This window comes from Falco punctatus, assembly GCF_963210335.1.
Source record: "Falco punctatus genome assembly, chromosome: 11".
Classification (NCBI taxonomy): Eukaryota; Metazoa; Chordata; class Aves; order Falconiformes; family Falconidae; genus Falco; species Falco punctatus.
Window position 1 is genome coordinate 21,925,181 of NC_137591.1, and position 25,114 is coordinate 21,950,294.

A 25,114-nucleotide genomic window follows, 5' to 3' on the forward strand; every position below is an offset into this window, starting at 1 on the left:
TGGCCAGTGTCAACCCACATGAGGCTTGTGGTTTTACAAGAGGACAGTTGTTAGAACAAAATTCAGACAGGGTGATCTTCATGATGATCTTCAGAATTAACTGCTGCATTTACAATTCTAGCCAACTTTAGAAAGGATCAACACTTCAGTCAGAACAAAAAGCTACTTTGATATCCTGAGAAGATACCAAAATTTTCTCTCTAGTGTAAGGCAACTCAAAATTGCCTTGATTCAACGATCATTATATGGAAGCAAGAAAATAAGAAAGCTTCTATGAATTAAATGATGGGGAGTAAGAGTTCTACAAGTAAGACAGAAAAAGAACCCATTTTTATATGTGTAAAAATATTTCCATAACACTTCTTAGAAGCAGCATTTTATTAAACTGATTTAGAAACTTCACCTGTTTCACTGAGTATGATTTAGTTTAAGTAGTGTGGTTTCAGGACCCATGTTCTTGTTCATGTGCATAGGATTTTTTTTGTTTGGTTGTTTTTTTCAATATCTGTTTTTTCAGTTATTCATACTAGCATACCCACTTCGTTATCTGCAAACCCATGAAACATCCAGAGTAGGTTTTGTTACTGTTTTCCTGCAACTGTAAGGTTATTAAAAGAAATGAACACATCATTCAGTGCCTCACCTGCTAAGCAACAGTAAGAGCATATTCATTTTTTCCATTCTTCAAAAGGAAAAGATTCAGATCAAAGAATAACCTTAAAGCTTAGTACTAACCATCTAGATAATGAGCACCTAATAACCACTTTCAAACTGGATAATACATTTTAGTTGAATGTCAAACCAAAAAATATAGGAACACTTTTTAAATAAAGCTTACCTTCAATTTCTTATTTAGTTTACAGCAGTATCTGTATAACATTGCCAAATTTAGAGGTCCAAAATCTCCATAGAAACTAGGAGAAAAAGAACAACAAATGAAAATATTTATACAAGAGCTAAGCAACTTCCAACATGCCTGCTGTTGATAGTTCATGCTACAAATCAATAATTGTTGGGAGATACCAAGTAGCCAATATATATCATGCAATAAATAAGCCCTTTATGAATTCACTTTAGAGGATGATAGTAACAGTTAACTTGAAAGTAATTGTAGCTTCAGTTTGAAATGCTCCAATAACTACTTTTCCACTATATACACATTAACTACAGAATTTTTTCTTCATTCCACCCTATCCAGTCTGGTTTTGGTCAAACCACAGAGTTAAGAACTTCAAGATATGATCTACTTCCCTTTAAGCCACACTGATGCCATCCTAGAGAAAGATTCTACAACCGCTTAAGATGAGAATATATCATCAGACACTACAAAGAATATGCTAAATAAATTTTACTACTCTTAAGAAATTCTATTTAATAATGTCCAATGTTGATCTGTCTGAAATTTAAGCTTATTTCTTTTTATCCAATCCTCCATGATTCCAGTGATTACATATTACATATTACATATTCACTTTATATACAGTTACGTCCGTTTGTCATTGTCCCTCCCAATACTCCTGTTGCTAGGCCGTTCTTTCAATTTATTATTTATTTCATATCTTCTGACTGTTCTTGTTTCTCTCCTAGTCTTCTTAAACGTTCACGTTACCTTTGAAGCAGCAATCACTGTCCTTAGGATAAGAGCTAGTAGCAGTAGTCTGTATAGGAAAATTACTGGGCAGTAAAATAAGTTCCTGCTTGGGATACATAGTGCTTTTCCTGGGTAATCCTTCATATAGGTATCTTTACAAATAATAGCAGCCTTTATGAAAGCAACATAAATGACACCTTCTAGCACTTTCTCCTTCCCCACCCATTGTGTGAAATTGCTCAGAATTTAAGTTGCAAGCTTCCTCCAGTGCTTTTTCTATTTATGTATAGAAGTCTTTATCTTGAAAGACTATGAAAATTTGTTGATGCACACATTATAAATAACAGTGAGAAAGGACTAACTTAAACTGTTTTAACCTGCTCTGCTTTAAGTCTTTTATCAAAAGAGACAGGACACTTCTTGCCTATTGACAAAACAGGCCACCAGCATCTGAACATGTTATTTGGGAATGACAAAATAAAGATGTAATTACATTCTAGTACTTCTGGGTTTTGAAGGAGCAAAAGCTTACTGAAATCAGATGATAGAATAGGTGGTACTATCTTTCAAGCTTTCTTCCCTACGGTTTATTTCCCAGGAAAATTTATTACATTCCAGTTAAACGTAAGAAGAAAACCTTTACAACAAGGGCAGACAAACACTGGGAAAAAGTTGCTCAGCCTGTGAAGTCACAACCCAGTTCTACAAGGCTCTTGTTGACCTTGCTTTGAGCCTGGGAGTTGACTAGACTACCTCCAGAGGTGCCTTCCAGCTTCAGCCATTCTGCTATTCTAAGTGGTCATAACAACAAAGTAGGAGCACCCTATCTTTTTGGAGCTTATACCTTTATTAACATGTTCCCACATTCTCTCAAACAGAAGGCTAAGCCTAGTGCAAAAAAAGAGACAGTTCTATTACTCTGATCACTGTCTAGGATGAGTAGCTTGCCTGCCATACCAATGCTATTTCAGTATCATCTATTTTACAATATCAAGTAACAATGTGTTTGTTAAGATTCAGTTCCACCCTTCGGTACAGAATATTATGACATAATGCTCAGTTGTAGAAGCTCATTAGCTGGGTCAAAGACTAAGCTGCCCAAGTATTAGGACTTCATTTGTAGGTTGCAAAAAAGTTAACACAGTCAAGGGGAAATTGCAGTGGCAGTAAAGCATGGTTTAGCTTCAGAATTCCTCATTTGTTCTTAGAAAAGTCTACCAGATATAGTCATCAATTACAGGTTTTTTAAAACAAAACCCTCTGTACAGTTTTTAACAGAGATTAAGAAAATTGTTCCAAGAAGGACAAGTATGAGTTATGTAAAATAAAACTGGAGCTCTAACAACACTAGAGTGAATGTAGCTTCTTAGAAAAGCTAAATACAAGGCTTACTAACACTATCTTCCCATTCTGCTGCACTAACACCTTCTCTAAATCAGAACCCCAACCCTATCTTGTTCCATTAACTTTAGAGTATTCTTTAATTTAAATACATGATGAAAGAGTAGAATTTATGATTTTAAGATTATTTTGTGAAGTATACTTTTAAAAATATTGTGAAAAAGCATGAATATGATAGGTACTAAAATACAGAATACTTCTTTTAAACTGGTGTGAGCAAAGCTACTTTGCTCAGCTCAAAGATATAACTCAACCTATAGTTCATCTAAAGCACTGAAGAACTACAGCCACACTTTAGGATAGTAAGCTTTTATTACTATTCATTTGCTATAAGTAATCAATATGAAGTCATATACCTACTTCTACTTTTCAATGTGATAAAACTCATACAGAAGTGTAGGAAAAGCACATGAAAATTAATTTACAAATCAATTTATCCACAACAAAATACAGTTTTGGTGGCTATAAGGATAAGATACATTTGAGTCTATCCCTGAAGTAATTATATTTTGGCAAAATAAAACTATTCAGATTCTCTCAGCCACCAAGCTACAGATGTTACAACCTTAGACTGACTATTTCTCCATCATTTATTATCCTTAAGTATTCTATGCTTCTCAACACAGGGCACCAAAGAAGAAATATCTGTGTTTAAGACTCTGGTGCTACCACTGTTTGTTTATGCTGAAGAAACAAGAGATTTCTCAGAATCCAAACACAATCATAAAGGAAAGGCACTTTTGGTCACTGTTGCACCAGCATTTTTACCCATATATCAAACACTGGCAATTCTCAAATTATTTACATAATACCACGTAGGCAGTATAAAACAGCCATGAACTTCATTGGTATGCCAGGGAGAAAGGTTATTTGTTAAAGGTATAATTTTAAGTTTTCTGCACTTCATACCTCTAAACTGGAACAAACTTGAATGTCCTTTTTTGATGGACTAAGTGAAACAACTCCTTTACAAACCTCCAAATCAAAGAGCTCTCTGAAAGATAATGCAAAGCTCTGTATTCAACTCAAACTGATCTACAAAATCCTTCCTCAATCTACATCCTTCAAAAAAAATACAGTTCCTGATGTGTCTAAACAGAGGGTTTAATCTTATGTACCCTCATTACTTCTAGTATAACAGGCCATTTTTGTACTTGAATTAGGAGACGCTTGATCCTGACTCACCCAGAGGATTTTCTTCTTCAGAACAGAATTTTGACAGAGTTAAATGTAAGTAAGATGGGAAATTGGGAAAAACAGATACACCAAGTCATCATCTGAATAATGAACTTTATCTGTCAAAAATTGATGATTAAAAAATAGAAGTCCTATATGATAGTCACTGATAACAATCTACCCAGTATTATTTTATTTCCATTTCTTTTACAGGTAAAAGACTTTCTTTGTATCTAGATTTTTTAATAAGCATTTATACATAAAAAGAAATCAGGATGCCTCTGATGCTTAAGCCAATTAAGAGCGACAGTCATTTACAATGGAGGTGGGAACCAGATATGAGGAACAGAAGGCAAGTATGGTATTAATCTACATTTAATTATATTTTGTTTTAATCAAGTACTTAGATGATAGCTCAAATTATTCTTCCCCCTCATCCCATGGAAACTTGCTATCCTTATGCTTCTCAAACTAAGAAGCAGCAAAACCTCAGAACGTACTACATGAATATTTAAATACTCTACTTCAAAAATACTATCATAATGCTACCTGGAAGCAGTGACATACGTTTCTTATATCTGTATTCTCCTTAGACTAGACTCCTAGAACCACTCCTTCCTATCCATTATAGCATAACATCTGAAGTATTTGCTGTATTGTATCACAGGAACAGTCATCCACCTATAAAGGCCAGCCCATGAAAAGCTCATTGGTTTATTGTCATGCAAGCCGCTACTGTACATTCTTCCAGGGAATTCAATAGCAAAAGAAACAGCCCACAATTCTTTAGGACAGCAGCTTAAGTTGTCCTGACTGCAGTTCCATGGGATGCCATGTGAATGTGCCACCAGTCAGCTCAAGCGTTGGGCACCTCTTCTGAATGCTAAAGTCACTTGTAACTAAGCATTTGAATACCATTGACCCTTGTACAGCAGAAGAACGATAAACAGCTTTCTTATCTTGAATGACTAGATGGAGCCTAGTTATGGTCAATGAAGGAATACTATAGCCTGGTGGACTTCAAAATTAATTGATAACCTCCATATTAACATTAATCTATTTATGGCCAACATAGCAAGTTATCTTTCAAGGATAAATTGCACTACTTATATTTTACCCCAGAAGCCTGACACTTTTTCCCCACAGATGAATGCAACAGAGCAGTAGTTTTATACTGCCATTCACTTACAATTTCGTGATACAACAACGGAGGTACGAATGAAAGGATAGGAGATTCTTATCTGAAAAGCTAGTTCAGGATTCTTCAAGACAGACCAGTGTAAATTCAGTGTTATTACTACACTGAACACGAGGGCATGCATGCATTCTTACCAGGCTGTAGGTATTTCCAACAGTTTGACTATGATCCAAAGCCTAAATACCGTATGGTGTGTGGGAGGAGAATAGGACAGATCTACCAAGTCAGTTCTAACAATGCAACAATGTTAACAGGGGACGATGTTACTAAACCAATAATTGAGTAAGCTGCCATGCAAGTAACTTGTAAACAGAGACACATTTTAACATTTGCAATCATTTTCAGGAGTACGTACCCCACAACTGGAGTGCAACTACTCTTTTAGGTAGGAAACTTGCCCTCTGGAGACTAGCAACCATATAAAGTCATTTTTCTGCCCAAACAGCAGCACCTCAAGCTTGCAATCAATTACTTAAACCAAAAGACTGACCACAAGAAGCTCAGGAACTAGCAGAAATAGAGCTTCCTAACTGCAAAACTACACTATTTTTTCAGCATTGTACAAAGATCCATCTTACTATCAAAATTAAGCAATGAGACTGAATTAGCATTAAAAAAAAAAAGTATTCTCTACTTGCTTTTCTCTCCCCCTTTCCTAGGCTGGGTTACTAGAACATTCAGGTCACTGCACCGTAAGGCTCTTGCTGCATGCGCTCTGAATGTAGCCACTAAGTAGTATGAGAACCAGAGAACCAGGGTACTGGCTGCTACAGATGAACGTTTCAAATCATAAACTAAACACATCTTAAAAGCAACAAAATTTCTGGATGAGAGCCAAGAGGATCAAATATTAATTACAGCCTAACTGCTGGTCAGGAAATCTTACCTATTCCATCTTCTTTCTCCAACTCCTGCTTCCTAGAGTGTGTTTCTCCTTGCCACATCTCAAGTACATAAATAACAGTGGGATGCTCAATGGCACTGCCTCCCTGCTCTAGCCCCACCAATTCCAGTAACACATGAATTACCAGGAGCTTTCTTATGTACACCGAGACACAATCCCTAGCTCTTAATACTATTTAGTAAATGCACACTTCTGAATAGACAAAGGTCGAAACAGCAACAGAAATATCACCTCACTGCTTGCATGTGAAGGTTGGAATAATGCAGCGGCTCTGAATTACATAAAACACCAGGTACTCACTATTTCCCTTTGAATGTTCCAAATCCTCCTCAAGATCCCAATTCTTCAAAATCCAACGAGAATTAATAGAACCAAATTATAATTAAATAGCCAATCCAGATATACGCATGTGATTTATGTCAAAGTATCAGTGAAGAGGTTCTCCCATAAAAAGCTTCCCTATAGAAGAATCTTCAGGTCATGTTAAAAACCTACTCTCTATGGGGGAAAAAAAAAAAAAGTCATTGTAACACAGGCCAAGTTTCCCATAAGGGGTTTCCTATCAAGCTATGCTCCCATCCAACATAAAACTGGAGCCTAGAAGATAGATCTATTTCATCCTGCCTGATACTCTTTTATGGCAAAGAAAAGAAAATCCTCAATACTTTCGGCAATTGCTTTATCTTTTCCATATGAAAAGGTGAAGACAGATATGATAAAACAAGGTATGGGTATAAATTATGAAACTGTTGGACTGGAGAGAATGTCACAGGTATTAAGTGATAGCACTTTTGTCTGAAGAAAAAATTGACTCTCCCCTTTCTTCAATTTTATGATTTTCTTGTTTCTAGTGAATTTAAAAACTCCCATTTTAAGATGGAAAACAAAAGCAAGCTGGAGTACTTTTCTTAATACTCATCCATAAGAATTACACATGCTAATGCTGGTATTAGTATAGGAAGTTTTTCTGCTCTGTATTTTCACACTGATAAAAGTTAGAAGTTGAGAAATTTCTTGGGTTTTTTTTTTTTTTTTGTGGACTTTAGCTTACTAAGTTACCTTGATCATCCAGCAGTCAACTTCAAGTCTACAAAAGGTACTGATGCAGACAAGGAACTCCCTATTCTGTGTGATGTGACAGCTGTCTTTGTTGTAATGTGGCTAAGTTTAAGTTTTCTTTTTCCTTTCAGAATGATGGGGAACTTCATGTTTCCTATGCAAGTACTTTACTGGATACCCACAGAAAACAAGCATTTATCTAAAAGAAAAATAAACAAGTTAACCCTTACTCCTCCCACAGGAAAGAGAAACTGCTTCTTCCCGTATACACATGCAGTGAAAGAAACGAGTCCTGCAAGCCAAAGTCCAAACAGTACTCTTTCAATATTGTTGTAGCTAAGCACTTGAGAGTCTTATTCTACTGCTGCTTAAACTCAAATAATTATGTAACATTAACGCTGCTGTCAAATAGGCAATATACCATGGCCTGAAAGGAAGTTTTAGTGCAAAACATAGGATATACAGGGAATATCGTACTAATTAGTTTTACAGCTGCTCACAAGATGTCAGAGACTAGATCTGCAAAAACTGTTTATACAGGAGATCCAAAGTCAGAACAAACGATTGACTGACAACATTACAACTTACAAAAGCTGCCATTTATCAGCAAGATACCTGTTTTTCATTATCTAGACTTTAATTTTGAGAGAGCTACTCAGCAATAAAAAGGACATTAAAAGGTTGCTTTGATAAAAATATGTGAAAACCAAGTTAACCAGTCAAGTGTAGTATTCTCAATCCAGATCTGTTTACTGAAAGGTGAAACATGAAAGACACTATTCTTAGAGAATAAAAAGCTTCTTACTAGTGCCTAACTCATTGAGGTCTTGCCAAGACAAGGCTTGTCTATTTGCCAAATGACAGTCTTCAAGCTGGATTATTTCTCATTAACTCCATTTTCCTGAAGTAATAGTTACCTGCACTACATTACCCTGAAAGACTGTATTCCCTTATAAGCAGTAATGTAGACTTTCTCAGGAGGGACCTCAGTTTCAGAAAGAGGCTGACAAAATCTTACAGAAACAGATCAAAAAAGTGAATTCAGAATTGGATGAATTCATTCAGGTTTCTTATTCCCTCAGCTGAGGAATTTACATACCATTTCTCCAGTATAATAGGTTCAAGGTTAAATTGCAGCACATTTAACTAAAATAGTGACAATTCTAGTAGCGAGTTCCTAGTCAGCTAGCATCTGAGGTGTTCTTAAAAGCATTTAAGCCTTCCTTTATTATTTTTAAAAGTGTGAATGTTTAAGTAAGACAGTGTTATGAATTCATTAGAGCAGCTGACAACTTCAAGTGAGAACTGAAGGCTAAAGTACTCAAAATTACATAACCACACTGTGTGTACCATTCAGTGATAAATCACATGACAAGCAGCAACAGCAAGTCAGCATTTATCAGACCAAAACTTCCAAACCATTAGATCTAGCACTACAGCTTTTGTTTTGTTTAATAAACACGGTACACTATTAACATGCTCTATTACTTCCTTACGTCTCTTCAAGGGTGGGGAGGGGGCAGAGAAGGGAAGTGAGGCAATGAGGCTTTAAGTACCATGTGATCCAATAACTTGCTCTCTCTAATCAGACAACCCCAAACCTACATATTCACAAAGTTTTCAGATCATACTTAGCTTCAGTGAAAGCAAACAGACACCTTAGTAAAATCTGCTAAACTAATTTCTGTAACACTTCACACCTATCACTAAAGTTAACAGAAAAACAGCCCAAAGAAAAGCAGTTTACTTCCACGCACAGCTAAATACCTTTGCCTTGCCACTAATGATGCATATAAACAAAACTAAGTCAACAGTTATATTAACAAAATTACTCAAGTACCTCACAGGTCCTAAGGTTTTTGTGACTGAGTGGACATCTCCTATCCTTCTCCTTGTAACAATCTTAATTTATTTGATTAAAAAGCAGAAATGGCCATGAAATTTGGATCAGCAGCAACAGAATAGGCAGGCCATTTTGAATAAAGACTCTGCAAAGCACTGTTCTGAGCTATAGCACCTCAAAACTCACTTTCAAAAGTTTATTTGGCTGTCATGTAACAAGTATTTCTAATCACTTTCTCAGAAAAAAAGGCTGCATTTTTGAGACAATGAGCAGAAGATCTGATCAGGTATATTAAATTTATACTCCACAACTGCTTACAGACAATCCCTGATGTCAGGCTCCTCACTGTGCTGTGCAGACTGTGAAACACAACAGACTGATGTCAAGCTCACCGATACGCACAAGGAAAAGGGAAGCTATAATAAAATTAGTACTTCCCCATGAACCAAAAGACTTGTGTTCTATTCCTCATTTTGCTTCTAGCATTCCAATTTCAGTAAGATATTGAAAAATAAAATAAAATGGTAACCTTATGACACCTGCTTTTACTTCCCTGAGACAATATAAACTTCCTTGGAGAAAAAGAAGGAAAAAAAAAAAAATCAGGCATGGTTTTACTACCAAATACTGCATACACTGACAGTGATAGGTGCTGCAACACAGTATGCGGGGAAAAGTTTACCCTTGTTAAGTAAAAGAGTTTGGTTATTACACAAAATTCATTCATACCACGTGGTAACTGTCACTTATTTTCTACCTCATACTATGTTCTGGTATTTTAATTTGAGAGCACAAACAGAAGATTATTATTATTATAGTATCAGATACAGGATGATACCTTTAAAAAAGGCCAAATACATTAGGAACTACCAATTTAAAAAACACACCATGAGTTACATGTCCAAAGTCTTCAGATGTGCCCTAGAAGATAAAGTAAACTTTGCTTCCTTCCATTATCTTGTAATTGTAACTGGTATCAACTTACACCCTGGTATGTGGTTAACAGGTAATTGGGTTAAAGCATATACTTGCTGCATTTCCTTTACACGTTAGCAAAAGTTACTTCTCCCTCCCCCCATTTTCTCAGTACTTCTTTTCTTTTTAAATATGATACTGTCCCTCAAACAAAATACTCCAGTTACATCCCTTGGTTAGCAGAGTCAACTGTAACTAACAGTACAGAACTGCTCACCCTTCCCACCCCCACATAAGACCCCTTCACCTTTCCTAGAAGCATATTAAAAAGGAGAAACAGAATACCTCAGATCAAGCATAACACAGAAGTCTTAGAAGGTATACAAGACCAAATTTTTCTCCAATTTAAGAACATACTCACATAACACAACTTGTTCAGGACCTCTCCAGTTGAATTCTGCTTTTAATATTCAGTTAGCTTTGCCTTAGGGTACTCCCAAGGTCCCTTTCCTATCTAAATTAGTTAATGATCATTACCGAACCTACTCCCAACCCAAAAAGAGTCAATTACAAAAGTCAACTTTGGGAACAAATAATTGGGAACTCCAGTAGAAGACAGGCAGCTTAAGATAATGAAGACTTTAAAAAGTGCGTAGAGAAGAAAACCTAAAACTGTGAGCCGTGCGTAGAAAGTAAGCTAGAAACTAAGAAGGTTTACATCATCACAGAAGCAGTACTGAAGTCATTGGAAATGGGAAGAATGGTTGATGCTCAGAAGTTCTTCAACTCACATAGAAAGAAAACTGTATTTAAAATAAGACCACGCTGTTTCACTGGTGCTGCAGCAAACCCCTTGTCAAGCGGCTAGATATATCCCAACACATGAAACAGTCAATCTGAGAACAGGGTAGAGCAACTATTTTTTAACCACAGCAAAGAGTGCTTACTTTGTTTAGTGTATTTTATGCCCTTTGATAGTATTCGCAACAACTTTACTTTTGACTTCCCAAGTGCTGTTAGTGTCTTCCAAACACAAAGATTTTACTTCAACAGAAAATACTTTTTCTGCTGTTCTAAAGCTACAAAAACCAACAGGACATGCCATCTTAAAATCTTCTGCCAACTCCTAAAAAGGCGCAGATGTTCTTCAAAAGCATTTTTACAGTTCTATGTAAGAGATGATCACTTCACACTCCCTACACAATACATATAAAACCACTCTTTTATCTATTCATACCAAACAAGAGTCTTCTATTTAAGACACCAGTTTCCAAGATGTAATTAGTCTTAAGAGATCTTCTCCACCTCATAAATAAATCCTACAAAGCTCAGATACCCTTCCCCTAGCTCAACTAGAGTTTAAGCCATTTAATTGGCCTTGTAGCTGTTTTTGTGGTTGGGGTTTTGTTTTGGTTTTTTAATAGTTATCTTGTTCAACTACTTTCAGATAAGGCATAAATACATTCAGGCTAACTTTATACTGCTGCTTTGCACAAGTAGCTAAGCAGGGCAAAAATATCCCAGAGTATTAAAGCACGTTGGGAAGAATCTCAGGTGATCAGTCTGAACATGCAAAACACAGACCATGTCACTTACTTTTCATAGACCAGTTCCTCATCGGTACAGAAATAGTGCGTATTCACGGTGCTTTTGGGTTTATTTCGTAAAGTAGCGAAGTACAAGCGATCTGAAAGGCAGATGAGGGCAACAGCGTGGGACGCAGCCGGCAGATGGCCGCCCCCCTCCCCGCGGCACCCCGCCGCCCCGGCCCGCCTGCGGGAGAGGCGCCGCGGACCCCCCTTCTGCGAGAGCGACCCACGGCGCCCCCCCGGCCCCACGGCAGCCCCCCCGGCCCCCCTCGGGAGCGGCTTCCGCGGAGCGAGGGGAGGTTTCTGACCCGCAACGCAGCAAAACATAGCAACAGGTGCCGGCCCCGCTCCTCGCCGGAAAAGAGAGGAGGAAGGAACCGCTGAGGCGCGCCCCGCGGCAGCCGAGGGGCAAGCGGCTGGCGAAAGCCGCAGGGCACAGGGGACCGAAGCGGAGGCGGGCGCGCAGCCGGGCCCGCGGGGCCGGGGAGGAGAGAGGCCGGCGGGTTTCCTTTCTGGGGGCGGCTCCGGCGAGCGGGACCCCTGCGGCCGGGGAGGGCTCCCCGGCTCGTTCTCACCTTTCACGAACTCCGAGGCTCCCACCAGCACTTCGGGGGCGGCTGCCGCCGGCTCCATCTTAAACAGGGCGCGGAGCAGCGAGGCGCGGGGCGGCTCCGAACTCATGGCGCTCCCGGGCAGCCCCGACGGGGCCGGGGCGCGCTCGCTGGGCAGCGACCCGTTGCCCGGAGGGGCCGCCCGCCAGGGGCCACGCAGCTGGGAGCGCCGCTGCCGCAGCCCGCATAGGAACGGGAGCGGAGACGGGAACTAGCTCCGGGACACGGCGAGCCGCCGAGCGAGCAGGCGGGCGCCCGCAGGGACTCCAGCTCCACCCCGCCCCCAGCCAGGAGACGCCCTCGGATAAAGAGGCACGGACGGTTACCAAGCGACCAGCAGCGCCCCAGCAACTACGTTACCGAGCCTTTGTTTCGCCCGGGCCGGGGCCGAGGCGTGCGAGTCACCGGTGTCCCCCCCCGTCCCTCGCCCCCCCTCCCCGCTCCGGCAGCCCCGCCCTCCGCCGTAGAGCGCCTACCCGCCGGGCGGGCAGCCCGCCAGCGCCCCGGGGCCGCCAGGCAGCGCTTTGCACCCGGCACAGCCCCGCCCCCCGTCCCAGCCTTGCTCTCACGCCCACCTCCCGCCGGAGCGCGGCCTGCGCCTCCCCGCCCCGCTGCATTTTTTTTTTCTCCGCTTCCCACGCCCGAGGGCGGCCCGTGGCAAAACGCCCCACGGAGAGGGAGACTGAGGTCCAGCTCGCAGGGCCCGAGGCGGCGGGAAGCAGACCTGAGCCGGGGCCGGTAGCTCAGCAGCGCAGGGTGAGGCGAGCGAGCCGCCGCCAGCCCGCCTCGGGGGAGAGGGGAGCGCTGCCTGACGCCGGCAGGCTGCTCTGGGACTCTTGATTCGCGCGGGGCCCGGCCCGGCGGCGCCTGCAGCGCTATTTCGCCTGATAGACAGACCGACTCACCAATCAAAAGCTGTCTTCCTGCGGCTCTAGCCAATGAGCGAGCAGTGCCTGGTGGAGCCAGGGCGGCTGCCGGGCGTACCCCTCTATCGGGTCTCTCCTCAGCCGAGCCCCGGCTGCGGTGCCCCCCGCCCGGCGTTCACCTCCTTTTCTGCCCGCTGGGGTTTCTGTCACCTGTCGGGACTTCCCTCCCTCCTTCCCTCCCTCCGGCGAGGAGGCCGATCTGCCAGGGATTGCTGAGGGGGAGCGACAAGTCGGGGAAGCCGCTTGCGAACGGAAAGGGGCGCCACGCACCCCTATCGCAGGGAGCTCTCCCAGCGCACCGATTAGCGCTGTGGGCTCCTGCTCTTCCTGAGATATCATCCAGCGATTAAGAACATCATGTGTGCCTCCTAAGGCTGTGGTGAAACTACACAAAATTACTTGCAGCTTGATGCTTTAAAAAAGTGCAAGATTGACTTTCTGGTGGTTCGTTTGCAAAAGCTGAATTAGTTTGTAGTCTGCAATTAACTTACTGCCAAAAAAAAAAAAAAAAAAAAAAGCGTTGGAAGTGTTAGAAATGCCTTTCTTCTGCCACCCTTGCCTTGAGAGAGGATTGGTAAGTGTCAAACAGAGCAGGTCCTTCTCATTTTTACAAGTGAATGAGAAAAAGGTTGCAAAGGAGAGGTACTTTGGGGAGAAAAATTAAGGATGTTATTCTTCCCCAAAACAAAAGAGAAATCGCCTTTGAAACGCCTTAAAAAGACCTTGTAATACAAAGCAGTATGCACCCCTGAGGTCTGCATTATTATCACCGTGTTTTCCCAACTTTGTAAGTAATCTACTGTAACAACCAGTTAATACAATTAATTATAAGTGTGTCTGTAGCTCAGGCTAAATGAGTGTGAAACACTTCTGACTTCAGTTTGTAACCTAGCGTCATAAACACTGAATAATCTTTCAAGCCTTACAAACATGCTGAAATACTACAGAAAGTACTTGTCTCATGAAACTTTTGTTGTTGCTTATTTTTTTTATATTGGTTATAATAATTTGTACCTCTGTACTTACATTTTTGGGGTGGGTTTTTTGCGCTTTTTTTTTCTCTCCATAGCTCCAGAACTACTATTCCTAAATATGAGTGTTTGGGCCTGGTCCTGTGAACTTAGAAACCTAATTCTCAGGTAGTAAGTATTATTCCATACAAGATGCTTGTAAAACTGAGGCCATAGCCTTCTGCAACAGCAGATTAAATAAAGGCTGTTTGAGGGTATTTGCTTTTCATGGAAATCAATGTGTTTATCTTTTCCTGTATTGTCCTATATGACTTTCACTTTTCACTTTAACCCTTAATTAAATCAAGTATTTAATTCTTTATTTACAAGCAATTGTCTAAGCGGTAGCATATCCTGTGTAAGAAGTATCAATGTATTTTCTCCAGAACCGAAGTTTTTTAAGACGCCTTTTTTTACTCTTAACTTTCACTACAGTTCAATGCAACACACGTTTCTGAGATTGGGCTGCATTCTGCTTGAGGGGAGTTTGTATGAACATACTCAAATTAGCTTTAACAAAACTATATTGGGTAAAAGAAGTAAAGATGGAGCGGTGCAACAGACTAGCTATCCAGTATCTAGAACCCCTAGATACATAGTTTGTGTTAAAGCCTATTACTTGTTAATGCATCTAGCAAGGCTGGTGAATCTAGGAGGCAAACACGACTAGAAACTGAAGATCCACTGACAAATGTTGTTTGTGACCACTTGTAAACCTTTTCCAAAATGACAAGTATTGTTTTGGTTGCATACAAGTTCTTATTTGTGGCAATTAGCTACAGCCATTGTAAGCACAGAAAATAAAATCTTTTTCTTCTTCCCTGTAAAAATATGTACAAAATAACCTCCATGTTTTCAGTTCCCGTATTCTCACAGCTTTTAGTACAAGTATCTAATGATTTTCACCTTGTAAAATGCTAGCTTTAACAATGTTTTCAACTCATACAATTTTTTTTAATTATAAATATTTCCAATTACTATTTTTAAAATGTGGTGATACAAAATATCAAGGCTACAGTGACATCTTGTGGCATTTTTTTAACTAGGTAAAGAAGCAATTTTCTTGTAGTCCTGTTGCATCATTTTACGACTATATCCTGATTTTTTCAACAAGAATTTTTAAAAAACGTATCTTTTTAGATACCATTTTAAAAATCCTGTCTTGCATAAATATTAATTTATACAGAATATTCAGAGGTGGTGATGAACCTGTTTAGAATCCAAAATATTTCCAAATGACATCTACATAATCTCTTAGAAGAAATCATTGCATATATTTGTTAAAATATACATGCTCAGTAATATATTTCATCTAAGAATCTTATGCACTTATATAACCATCAAGGAATAAAAAGTTGCCAGCCTTTAAAAAATAAACCCCTTTTTGTTCCTAAGCACAATGAATTATGGCTAGAGCTGAAGCCTTATATTTGCATATTTTTTTGTATCTAAGCTTAAGGTTGTGTTTTTGATGGCTTTTTTACCTCATGAGTGGGTCTTACCTAAAATAAGTGACTGTATGTGCCAACAAGTACTTTTTTAAAAAAAAGTGAAATCTTGGTGCTGTTCATGTGTATGCAAACTGTAAGCTTACTTTAGACATCTAACACTGAAAAACTTGGTTAATAATCTGAAAATACATACATCACAAATATGTTTTATATATTTTGACAATGGTACAAATTAAATTCACCAGTATAAGAAAAGTTTGTTCTATTATTTTTTTCACTGATACAGAAGAACAAAACCCAAACCAACCCCTTCCCCCAACAAAGAACCCAATACTACGATTTGGCTGAGTTGACAATTCATTTCACATTTTAGAAGTAAGGTACACAACATCTGAAGTCTTCACAATTCTTGTTGATACTGCACAGAACAGAAATTACAGACCAGTAAGTAAATGAAATGCAGTAAACTGCCACTAAGAAAGTTGCATTTCTGGAAAGATCATAGACCTGTTTGTATATTGCTTACCACTACAGCACAATAATTAAAATCTACTTTTCGCTATAACAACAAAACTAAGCAGACTTTACATTGCCATGTTAAGATTTTGCCCTTTAAATCTCACAAAAGTACCAGGAAGACTTCACTGAGCAGAAACTAAAACCTTTAACACTGATAGAACAAGGCAACAGAATCTTCTGTTCCCCCAAAGAAACACAAAGACACCCAGAATCAGCCCTGCTGTAAAAACTTGTCACATTTGTAAACCACTTTTTGTTCAGCTAACTTATTACAAAAAATTACAAAATTATACACCATTTGTGCAGATGCTATTTGTGTACTAGGTATTAGCTGTTATTGATTGTCCATAGATAACTATGAACTGATAGTAAGAATCAATTAAAAGCTGATGCAGGTGAAACTATATCTACGTTGGATACCACATTTGATTCCTCTCTGTGATCCAGGAAAATCACTGTCTTTTGTTCTTTCCTCCATACCACAAAAGTTCTGTAACTGCACTGGAAAAGGTTGGTCCTGTCTATGTTAACACAATGTTTCCAGAACTATAGCACCCCAAAATCTAACAAAAGCTGTTAATAATAGCTCTATTTCTTGCTATGGATGAAGCCAGGGAATTTGAAGACTGGTAATAGTCCAGTCTTGTCAAATACACTGTACCTTAAAATACTTTTTTTTTTACTCATTCATCGCACATTTTAATTGTTGTCATAGCCACCAAAAATCGAGATGAAAGAAACAACAAAGTAAATACTCATTTGAAAGAGCAGTTAAAATAACAGTAGACCTGTAATATTATAAAAGGTATGCTCTGTAATACATGTAAAACAACTTGCTCTTATTAGGAATTGTAAATAAAACTTTTTTTAAAAGTGAGGATTTTCTTGGGCACATTTTTTAACAATGTATTTTTACATTTTACAATTTATGTTACAATTTAACAATGCAAAGTATCAAAATAAAATCAAGTACTGAAGAAAGCATTAGTAATATCCCATCCATTTCTTCTGGCTGCTTAGGTAAGTTTCATATTTCATGTGCTTGTGTTTCTTACATTTCCAACTGCTAGCTTTTACCTTTCAGCTGCTTGCAGCATTTCAGCAACTCTAGGCAAATTAACAGAAAAAAAACCCACAGCAGAGATCACTTTCCACCATCTCAGCAGTAGCAGATACTGTAGGCAATGGTTTTAGGACTATGTGAGATGAAGGTGAGCTACTCTTTTCTGGCTTGCTTTCATAGCAGCTTCAGGAACATCTCAGAATACAGAATAGCTTATATACAAACTTCAAAGGGGTTTTGTACAGGAGTCGAGAAGCCTGGCCAACAGTTTACTGTAGCCCTTCTCCAGTTTCACCAGGAACTTGGTAGGAGGAGGTGAGAGGAGGGAGAAGGCAAGGAAGCATCTCAACATAACTATCATAACTAGACCTCATTTGACTAGACACACAGATTTAAAAAAAAATCAAAAAATAAGCACTGAAGGGTAGGAGGGCACTTCTGCTGCCATGTTTCTGAAAAAATGGCCTAATTAACTGTAATAGCTTTTCAGGTTTTAAGGAAAGAGGATTATTTTATCACAGCTAAACGTCAGTATATATCGTTTAAGTTTTCTCAAAACTTACCTCAGAGAATTAGTAAGGAAGGGGGAAAAAATACATAAAAAGCCATACAGAAAAAATTCAGAGGCTACAAATAAGACCAAGATGCAGTAATTACACCTTCTTTCCTTCAACTCAGTACAGTTCACCGAGTGTTATTAAACATCTAACCCCTTAAATTTGTTGGCTTACATTTTATTTTTGTGATTGGCATAATTAGGAAAACCAAACTGAGAAATCATGATATTAGAATATTTTAAAGGCATGCCATCATAAATATTAACCAGTTTATTTACACAGTAAGATCTCTGTAACAAATGCTCTGCTCGGTGCCACATTCCAGAATAGCCACTGTTAGTGTCTTTTTCTAAATTTCTTACATCAACAGGCTTCACAAACACTCCCGAAGGCTTTCCAGTATGCTTGGCTACCAGAAAATTCATGGCAATATCATCACAATTTTGAGTTTCATCTATTAAGGCATAAACAGCTTCTGGCTGTCTTTGAAAATCTTCTAAATATCCACTATGGAAAAATGCTGCACCAATAAGAACCATAGAATACTGATCTCCATTTCCGAATCCAGGGTTCTGCAATTCGAAGCTGCCATAGCTGTATACACCCGAAGGAGTAGAAATGTGCTTTCTAGGAACAAATCCCACTATATGCTCTGGAAATTGCTGAAAGAAAAAAAAAAATAAAAAATCAAAATGGAGCCGACACTCTGAAACGTGTGTTAAGTATTTTCGTAAGAGAGATTTACTTTTTTTTAAAATAAGAGGAGTACAAGATTATTGCCAGGGAAGAATGAAATTATTAGCATATGGTCCTATGATCTGCCTAAATGTTGCAATTAAATACAGTTTACAAAACTGACACAATATGCCTCATTCCACATCACGTAGTGCCAGGAAACATCTATGCACAATTTGCACCTGTATATTTGGCATGCAAAATAACTTTACAGATAATTTCTCTCGGGGAGAAAAAACCCACCCACTTTTTTTGTGCAACCTACTATTGTTTTAAATAAATTCAGCAGTCAGCAACTTCAGTGTTCAAAGATTTGAAAGTTATAGATTACAGGTATAGTTACCATTGAAGAATGTTTTTGCAATTTCTACTATTCAATGTTTCAATCCTTGTAAAATCTAACCTTATAGCTAGAAAAATCAATGGTAAAACATTATGATACAGTATTACTCTAATTAAAACCATTATTCTCAATTGTAACTCACAAATACTGCCTGCCAAGGTGCAAAACATTACCTGCCAAACAGAAAAGGCAAAAGCAAGGTCATGAGCACTGACCAGCGTATCATCATCCATCATTAAAACAGCTGAAAGGAAGAAAAAAAAAACAAAAACAAAAAAACTTTTAACTTATCAAAAGATTAAATACATGAGCATATTATGCAGCAGCATATTTGACAAATTAGCTGTGAAACTTCTATAACCATTAAACTGGGTTGTAGAACTGAATTGTAACTCCTTGAAAGAAGATGGAGAAAACATACTTAGATTTCAAAGCTTTGTGCTAACTGACAGCAAATCTAAATTTTAGATTATTTGCCAGGCTGTAACAAAACTCAGCAACCTTTGATCATCTGTAGCACAGCTGAAGAGATATGTGTTGGAAAACTTGGGAGTGTTTGGCAAAGCAACTTAACATTCTACTAATCTTGTGTAAAAATATAACTAGAAGAGTTAGATACTATTCTTTAGCGTATGAGATTTATAAGGGATTCTTAGTATAAAATGTTATCCACCTCCTAACTACTTGCAAGTTCTAAGTAAGCAAGCTTAATAAATTGCACAGGCAACATTCAGTATGATTAACTACAGAAGCAAGAATCTTTGCCTTAAATTTCAGGCAAAAGACTTATCGGCAAATGGAAAAGGAAAGATGTTCTTAGATCGGAACTCCAAATGCATTAAAGCTTTTTAAGTTTACAGTCAGCATAAATCCTATTACAGTAAATAAAACACCTGCAAAGTTGATGTTTCCAGTGTCTTCCTGCAAGTCATGGGTTTTGAGTAGCAAGGCATGTTAGGAAGGGGGCAGTAAATAGAATTACCTTTACTAATCATGAGTAAGGTCAGGTCTGTAATGCAACATATGGGGTTTTTTTCCACTTGAAACAAACAGGATTTATTGTTGTGCTTCTCCTGGAAAGACCTTAGGAAGAATATTTAGATGAATAGCCAAAAGACTGGGGAAAATACTCTTAAATTAAAAGGATGCATAATTTGTGATAGAAAGCCAGACAGCTAGGGAGGGAAGTTTCTCTGAAGAGTAGAACACGCTTAAGAACTTAGTTTTAAAAAAGAATGGATTAAATCAAATCTTACCAGATGACTTAAATCCAGATTAACACAGAGACTCAGCAGATACATGCACTATGAATTTCAGTTTATACTGTAAAGGGAAGAGGGGCTGAGCTACCTACGTTTGCCTGACAAAGGAAATGGAGAACACAGTTGCAACAGCCCACAAAATGCATTTGACCTCCCTCTCTTTTTCCTTACTTTTCCTTGACAGCCCGCTGGTGGCAGCGCTGGTGTGCATCTGAGATCGTAACATAAGTCTCTTCTCCAATACCCACATTCTATTAAGTGGCCCAACAGATCCATGGATTTATTACATAGTATAGCTCAAACCATCTCTCTTTTAGCATTCAGATTTTAAGTGTGAAAATAGTATTGGTAGTAGTGATATGAACTGCTGATTACCTTTTGTTTCCAGCTCAGGGAAATTCTGGAGTCTGTTCCTCATGCGATTGACAGTTTGAACTTTAAAGACAACAGGGACAGGATGAGGCCCCAGGGAATTCCACATTTCCTCTGGTATCTTCTCACCAATGTTGTTCCACACAACAATTACTTTATGTAGGTGGGGGATGGCTTGATAATGATTTAAAAGCTTTAGCAGTAAGTCAGTTCTATTATATGTTTGCATAATAAGAGTAAATGAATCCAAGGCAGACTGACTCTGGGTTTTTGGTTCCCTTCTCAAATTGGGCATTTTGTCATCTTTGATGTTGGGAAGCAAAGCTGTTAAAGCACCTGCCACAAGAAGCAAGACAATGATCACCACAGAAGTGAAGCGTAGTAGGCGGACTCCCATAACTCTTCCTGGAAGCTTACAGAACTGAAAATACCTTTAAAACAAGTAACAGGAAAGGAAAACTCATTAATCCCATGTACAGTTATCTCCCTTGAAAAAAACTCCCACAATATTAAGTAGGCTTTTGTTTTAAGTAAATAAATGAGGATTTTAGAACATGAGCCAATTACTTTCAACTAACAAGACAGGTACTTCTGGTACTCCATTTCTGTTTACTTGCTTTTCACGTTTTTTTGTTAATTTTGAATTTCACTGTTTTGTGAAAATGAACCTAGGGTAATTCTTCAGATTGTTCATCATTTCTTATTTTCTCAGTACTGCATTTCTGATTGAACATTTACATACCTCACCAAACCCATTCAGCTGAAATTAGAAAATAAATTTGCACAGAGATTCAGTGTTTTCAGCATTGCAGCAACTCTGTCTTAGCTGGGAATCAAAAGGGAGAGAAGGTGCCTCCTCAAGAGGCCTGGCAGAAAGAAGGAAGTAAAATGCTCTTTCTTTTCCCATTCCTGTGCACAGAAGGAACAATCTTTACCACTGATTTGCTGGACATTTTGTCAACAGTTTGTATTTCTGCTCAATAATACTTATTAATGCAGAAAATACGATTCTGTTCATACCAACTGAGGCTAACAGGTAGAGCAAACGAAACATACCAAATGGAGTAATGCAGGAATGCAACAACAGCAGCTGGTCTGCTAAACCTTGACCTCAGCAGGAACTGGAGATGTCAGATGCTAGGTGCAATGTATCAGCTAACTGGGGGTGCAGCCTCAGTGTAAGGCAGGGCTTTCTGGATCCTCCTGGTTTTGGAACAAAACAGCAGCTCTTAAAAAGCAGCTCCTACAAAGGAAGCCCCAATATTCATGCCTCTTAGACAGCAGTCCCAGTTCTCCAGACACACACTGTAAACTCAGCAGGATCCAGCAGCCACTGCATTCCATAGTTTGCCCCTCAAATGCGTCATCTGCATCTGTTCTTCCTCCTTTAGTGGCAAGATTGGTATGAATTGAATCTATCCATATTACTCAGCATTACTCCATCAGTAATTTCTAGGCCTCAGCAGGAAATTCTGATCAAAATAAATTATCCAGGACAGCCCCATCAATTACAATTTTTGAGAGAGTATCAGTGTATTTTTTCACAGAAGTTTTGATCATTTTTTTTCCAATGTGCACAATACCATGCTCGAAAACATGAACATAAATTATTTTAGTTTAAAAAAACTCTCCACTTACCTCATTGTTGCCAAGCGAGATTGTTCTTCCCCCCTTGTTTTTACAGGACAGTTGTGTGTCAACTTTGAATCTGTTGGAAATTAAAGCAACTCTGTGACTGAAGATGAACAGTTACCCCACATGCTACGCAGCATTCTTTTACAAGAAAATGTTCCTCTCAATTACTGATGTACGTATGCATTCATGGCAATTATCCGATCCCTCTTCCTATTGCTCAGTTGAATAATTATCTCTGCCTTTCAATGAACACTTCAGAAAGAAGTTATTACACCAATTGGATAGAAAGAAAAGCATGGCACATTTTTCTGCTTGTAAAATTGTTGCTTTTGTGCCAATGCATGTCTACGTGATCCATCCTTAGGGTCAACGACAGAGATACAAGTAGGTCTCCAGAACCTCATAGTCTGTTCCTTTGTTCACCAGGCACCAATAAAATACACATTTGGTTACCACAGTCAGGCAAGTAGTCCCAATAAAATAATTTCCTTTTCTGGCTCATCCCCTTCATGCTCTCCTTCCACTAAGCTCACCAGTTGTGTTAGAAGTTTAAGACACAGAATTTTGTTCTCCCATCTGGTTTAGCAGAAGGGAAAGCAAATACGAGCGTAAGCACAAGATGTCCTGCACAAGATGAAGGACAGCAGCTTAAGAAACCCGTGTCTGTTACGGACTCTAGGTTGCTGGAAGAGTTTTTGTTCTTTTAAAACTAGTTGAACAAGGAAAGGGAGTTTTTATTTTTCATTTAGGATTGGTACTATGAAAGCTTAGAGAACAAGAATTTGTTGATCTCGTTGAATAATTGAAAGTTCCTAAGAGTGGTTTGTTTAGGTTATAAAAACTTGGTTCTTAAAAGTACAGACTTGCCATTTTGTGTGTATGCCAACCTGAATATGGCCACACATACAGTCTTCCCAAACCTGCATCCCAATTTTACCACTGCCTTATTTTGTGAGGCTAGAGAGGTCAGCAAAACTATTTCCAGAAGCTAATCGCTTGTTTTGGTTGCTTCATTTTATAGGTGTAAGCAATCGTGCCTAACTTCTAAAAATAATTAGCAGTGGCTACTCAGCATTTCTGAGGTCCACTGTATCTTGGTCATATGAGCTTTTAAAAAGTTGAACCTTAGATTCTCTTTCCTCAATTGCAACCTGGTCACAACAATACTTACCAATACTATTGTAACGATTAATTGGCTAAAATTTAAAAGCCTACTTAGGATGAAAATAGAAATGTTCTGTGTGGTAATGACACTTCCCGGCTTGCCATGCATTCTTGTGTTTACTCAGTTGCATATGGTAGGCTGTAACGATGCACTAGGATGGTATTATTAGATATTCTCTAATTAAAATAACTGTCTATATAAAGTCTTTACAATTCACATCGTGGCACTTTCCAGTAAGAAAGCAATGATCGGTTTTGCAAATTAAGTTGAGACTGCAACGCAGAGCGGGCCTCTTCAAAAATTTACAGTATGCCCTGTAGAGAACACCTCCTCAAAACGGAACTAACAGAAATAAGACCCCTGCGTCAAAACCGGGTTTCTTAACCCTCACTCCGAGAAAACACTTGAACAGGACCCGCTCTCTCCGTGGGCAGCCCCTCGCAACAGCATTATAGACAGTTACCGGCAGCACAAGCGGGCGGCTCGCCCCGGCGGGCAAAACGCGCCGCCCCCGCAACCGCACGGCCCGGCCGCCCCTTCACGCACGGTTCCGCTCACGTCCAGGCGGGCGCCGGTGCTGCCGCTTGCTTCCCCAGCGGTGAGCGCTGCCGGCGGCACGGCACGGCAGTGCAAGGCAGGGCAGGGCAGGGGAGGTGCCGGCCCGGCACCCCGCGGCTCGGCCCGCCCGCGCAGGCCGCTCCGGTGACTCAGGGGCGGCGCGGGCGACACCACCGCAACGCTACGGCGGCGCCGCCGTACCCCGCTTCCTGTGGGGCGGCCCTCCGCTTCCTCCCGGCAGGCCCCGGTTTGTAGTTCGGGGCCCCGCCGCGGGCAGGGAGCTCGCCCCCACCCTCCCGCCCGGCTCACACAGCTGCCCGCAGCGCGACGTTACGCCGCAGCCTGGGGCCGACCGCGGGGGGCCGGGCCGCCGCCACAGCTCCGTGCCCGGGGCTGCCGCGGCAGCCGCTGCGGGAGTACCGGGCATCGTGGGCGGACGGCGGGCGAGCGGCGGCACGGGACGGCGGGTGATTCGCGTGCTGGGGCTGGGCTCGGCGTTTTCGCCGGCAGCGCGCGCTGCGCCCCGCGCAACCCGGCAGCCCCGGCCCCTCCCGCTGCGCGCCCCCGCCGCCTGCTCGTGCCGCCGCGGCGCGCAGGCGCGCGGAGGGAGGCCGGAAGTGTGACTGGCGCGTGGGCCGGCGGCGGGGGGAGCCTTCCCGCCCCGCGCCGCCCCGACTGCCTGCCCCGCCGGCCGGGCACGCCGCGGCCCCGGCAAGATGTTGCCCCTCTCCATCAAGGACGACGAGTACAAGCCGCCCAAGTTCAACCTGCTCAGGAAGGTGTCGGGCTGGTTCAGGTGAGCGGGACGGGACGGGCACCGCGGGGGCCGCGGCCGGGGCCGCGGCCGGGGTCCGCGGAGGGGCTGGGGTAGGCCGAGCCCGGGGCCGCCCGGGGAGCGGTCTGCCCTTCGCCGCTGCCCCCCCTGTGCCGGCTGCGGGTGACCCGCTGTGTGCTCCGTGCGCAGGTCCATCCTGGCGGACAAGACCTCCCGCAACCTCTTCTTCTTCCTCTGCCTCAACCTGTCGTTCGCCTTTGTGGAGCTGCTCTACGGCATCTGGAGTAACAGGTACCGGCGCGGGGCGGCCGGCGGGGCGGGAGCGACGCCCGGCGCGCAGGAAGCGGCGCCTCCGCCGCGGCCAGTGCCACGTCTCCCTCTCGGCGGGGCCGTGCGGCGGGGCCGGGCCTGGGCCGCCGTCCGAAGCGGCCGGCCCGCAGGGCGCTGGGGGCTGCT

General features: G+C 41.0%; 3 protein-coding genes across 14 annotated transcripts in view; 1 reads left to right on the top strand and 2 right to left on the bottom strand.

Annotated features, from left to right (window-relative positions):
- Positions 1-12,792, bottom strand: part of CDC14A (cell division cycle 14A) — a 65,313-nt gene extending 52,521 nt beyond the window's left edge. The window contains exons 1-3 of one of the 5 annotated variants that reach the window (XM_080407096.1): positions 12,252-12,792; positions 11,684-11,774; positions 839-914 (exon numbers count right to left, since the gene is read on the bottom strand). In XM_080407096.1, coding sequence (XP_080263222.1) covers positions 839-914; positions 11,684-11,774; positions 12,252-12,357 — 273 coding nt within the window. In that variant the 5' untranslated portion in view covers positions 12,358-12,792. Of the gene's footprint in view, positions 1-838; positions 915-11,683; positions 11,775-11,984; positions 12,220-12,251 lie in introns of those variants that run through there. The other 4 variants (XM_080407092.1, XM_080407095.1, XM_080407093.1 and 1 more) reach the window with 4 other exon arrangements.
- A 3,068-nt stretch (positions 12,793-15,860) lies between these two features.
- On the bottom strand, positions 15,861-24,413 carry EXTL2 (exostosin like glycosyltransferase 2). Of its 8 annotated transcripts, none has more exons than XM_080407151.1 (6): positions 23,789-24,409; positions 22,164-22,233; positions 21,582-21,728; positions 20,529-20,956; positions 19,065-19,135; positions 15,861-18,475 (listed from the first exon to the last, which is right to left on the bottom strand). In XM_080407151.1, exons 4-6 carry the CDS (start codon positions 20,920-20,922, stop codon positions 17,984-17,986), a joined length of 957 nt encoding a protein of 318 aa, XP_080263277.1. In that variant the 5' UTR covers positions 20,923-20,956; positions 21,582-21,728; positions 22,164-22,233; positions 23,789-24,409; the 3' UTR covers positions 15,861-17,983. The 8 variants fall into 8 exon arrangements, 7 of the variants coding, with proteins under 7 accessions (XP_080263277.1, XP_080263278.1, XP_080263276.1 ...); XM_080407152.1 differs by having other exon boundaries at positions 23,872-23,888; XM_080407150.1 differs by having other exon boundaries at positions 22,164-24,409.
- A 31-nt stretch (positions 24,414-24,444) lies between these two features.
- SLC30A7 (solute carrier family 30 member 7) overlaps positions 24,445-25,114 on the top strand; it is a 33,203-nt gene continuing 32,533 nt past the window's right edge. Inside the window, exons 1-2 of the mRNA XM_080407129.1 lie at positions 24,445-24,679; positions 24,848-24,949. Of these exons, the coding sequence (XP_080263255.1) occupies positions 24,600-24,679; positions 24,848-24,949 (182 nt within the window). The 5' untranslated portion in view covers positions 24,445-24,599. The remainder of the gene's footprint in view (positions 24,680-24,847; positions 24,950-25,114) is intronic.

Bases quoted from the DNA above. Each gene is read 5' to 3' on its own strand.
- EXTL2 (XM_080407147.1), bottom strand. The intron at 19,136-20,528 runs GTAATCAGCAGT...TCTTCCTTTCAG, and splicing joins CCCTGAGCTGGAAACAAAAG to CTGTTTTAATGATGGATGAT. The intron at 18,476-19,064 runs GTAATGTTTTGC...TTTTTCTTTCAG, and splicing joins TTGCCTTTTCTGTTTGGCAG to CAATTTCCAGAGCATATAGT.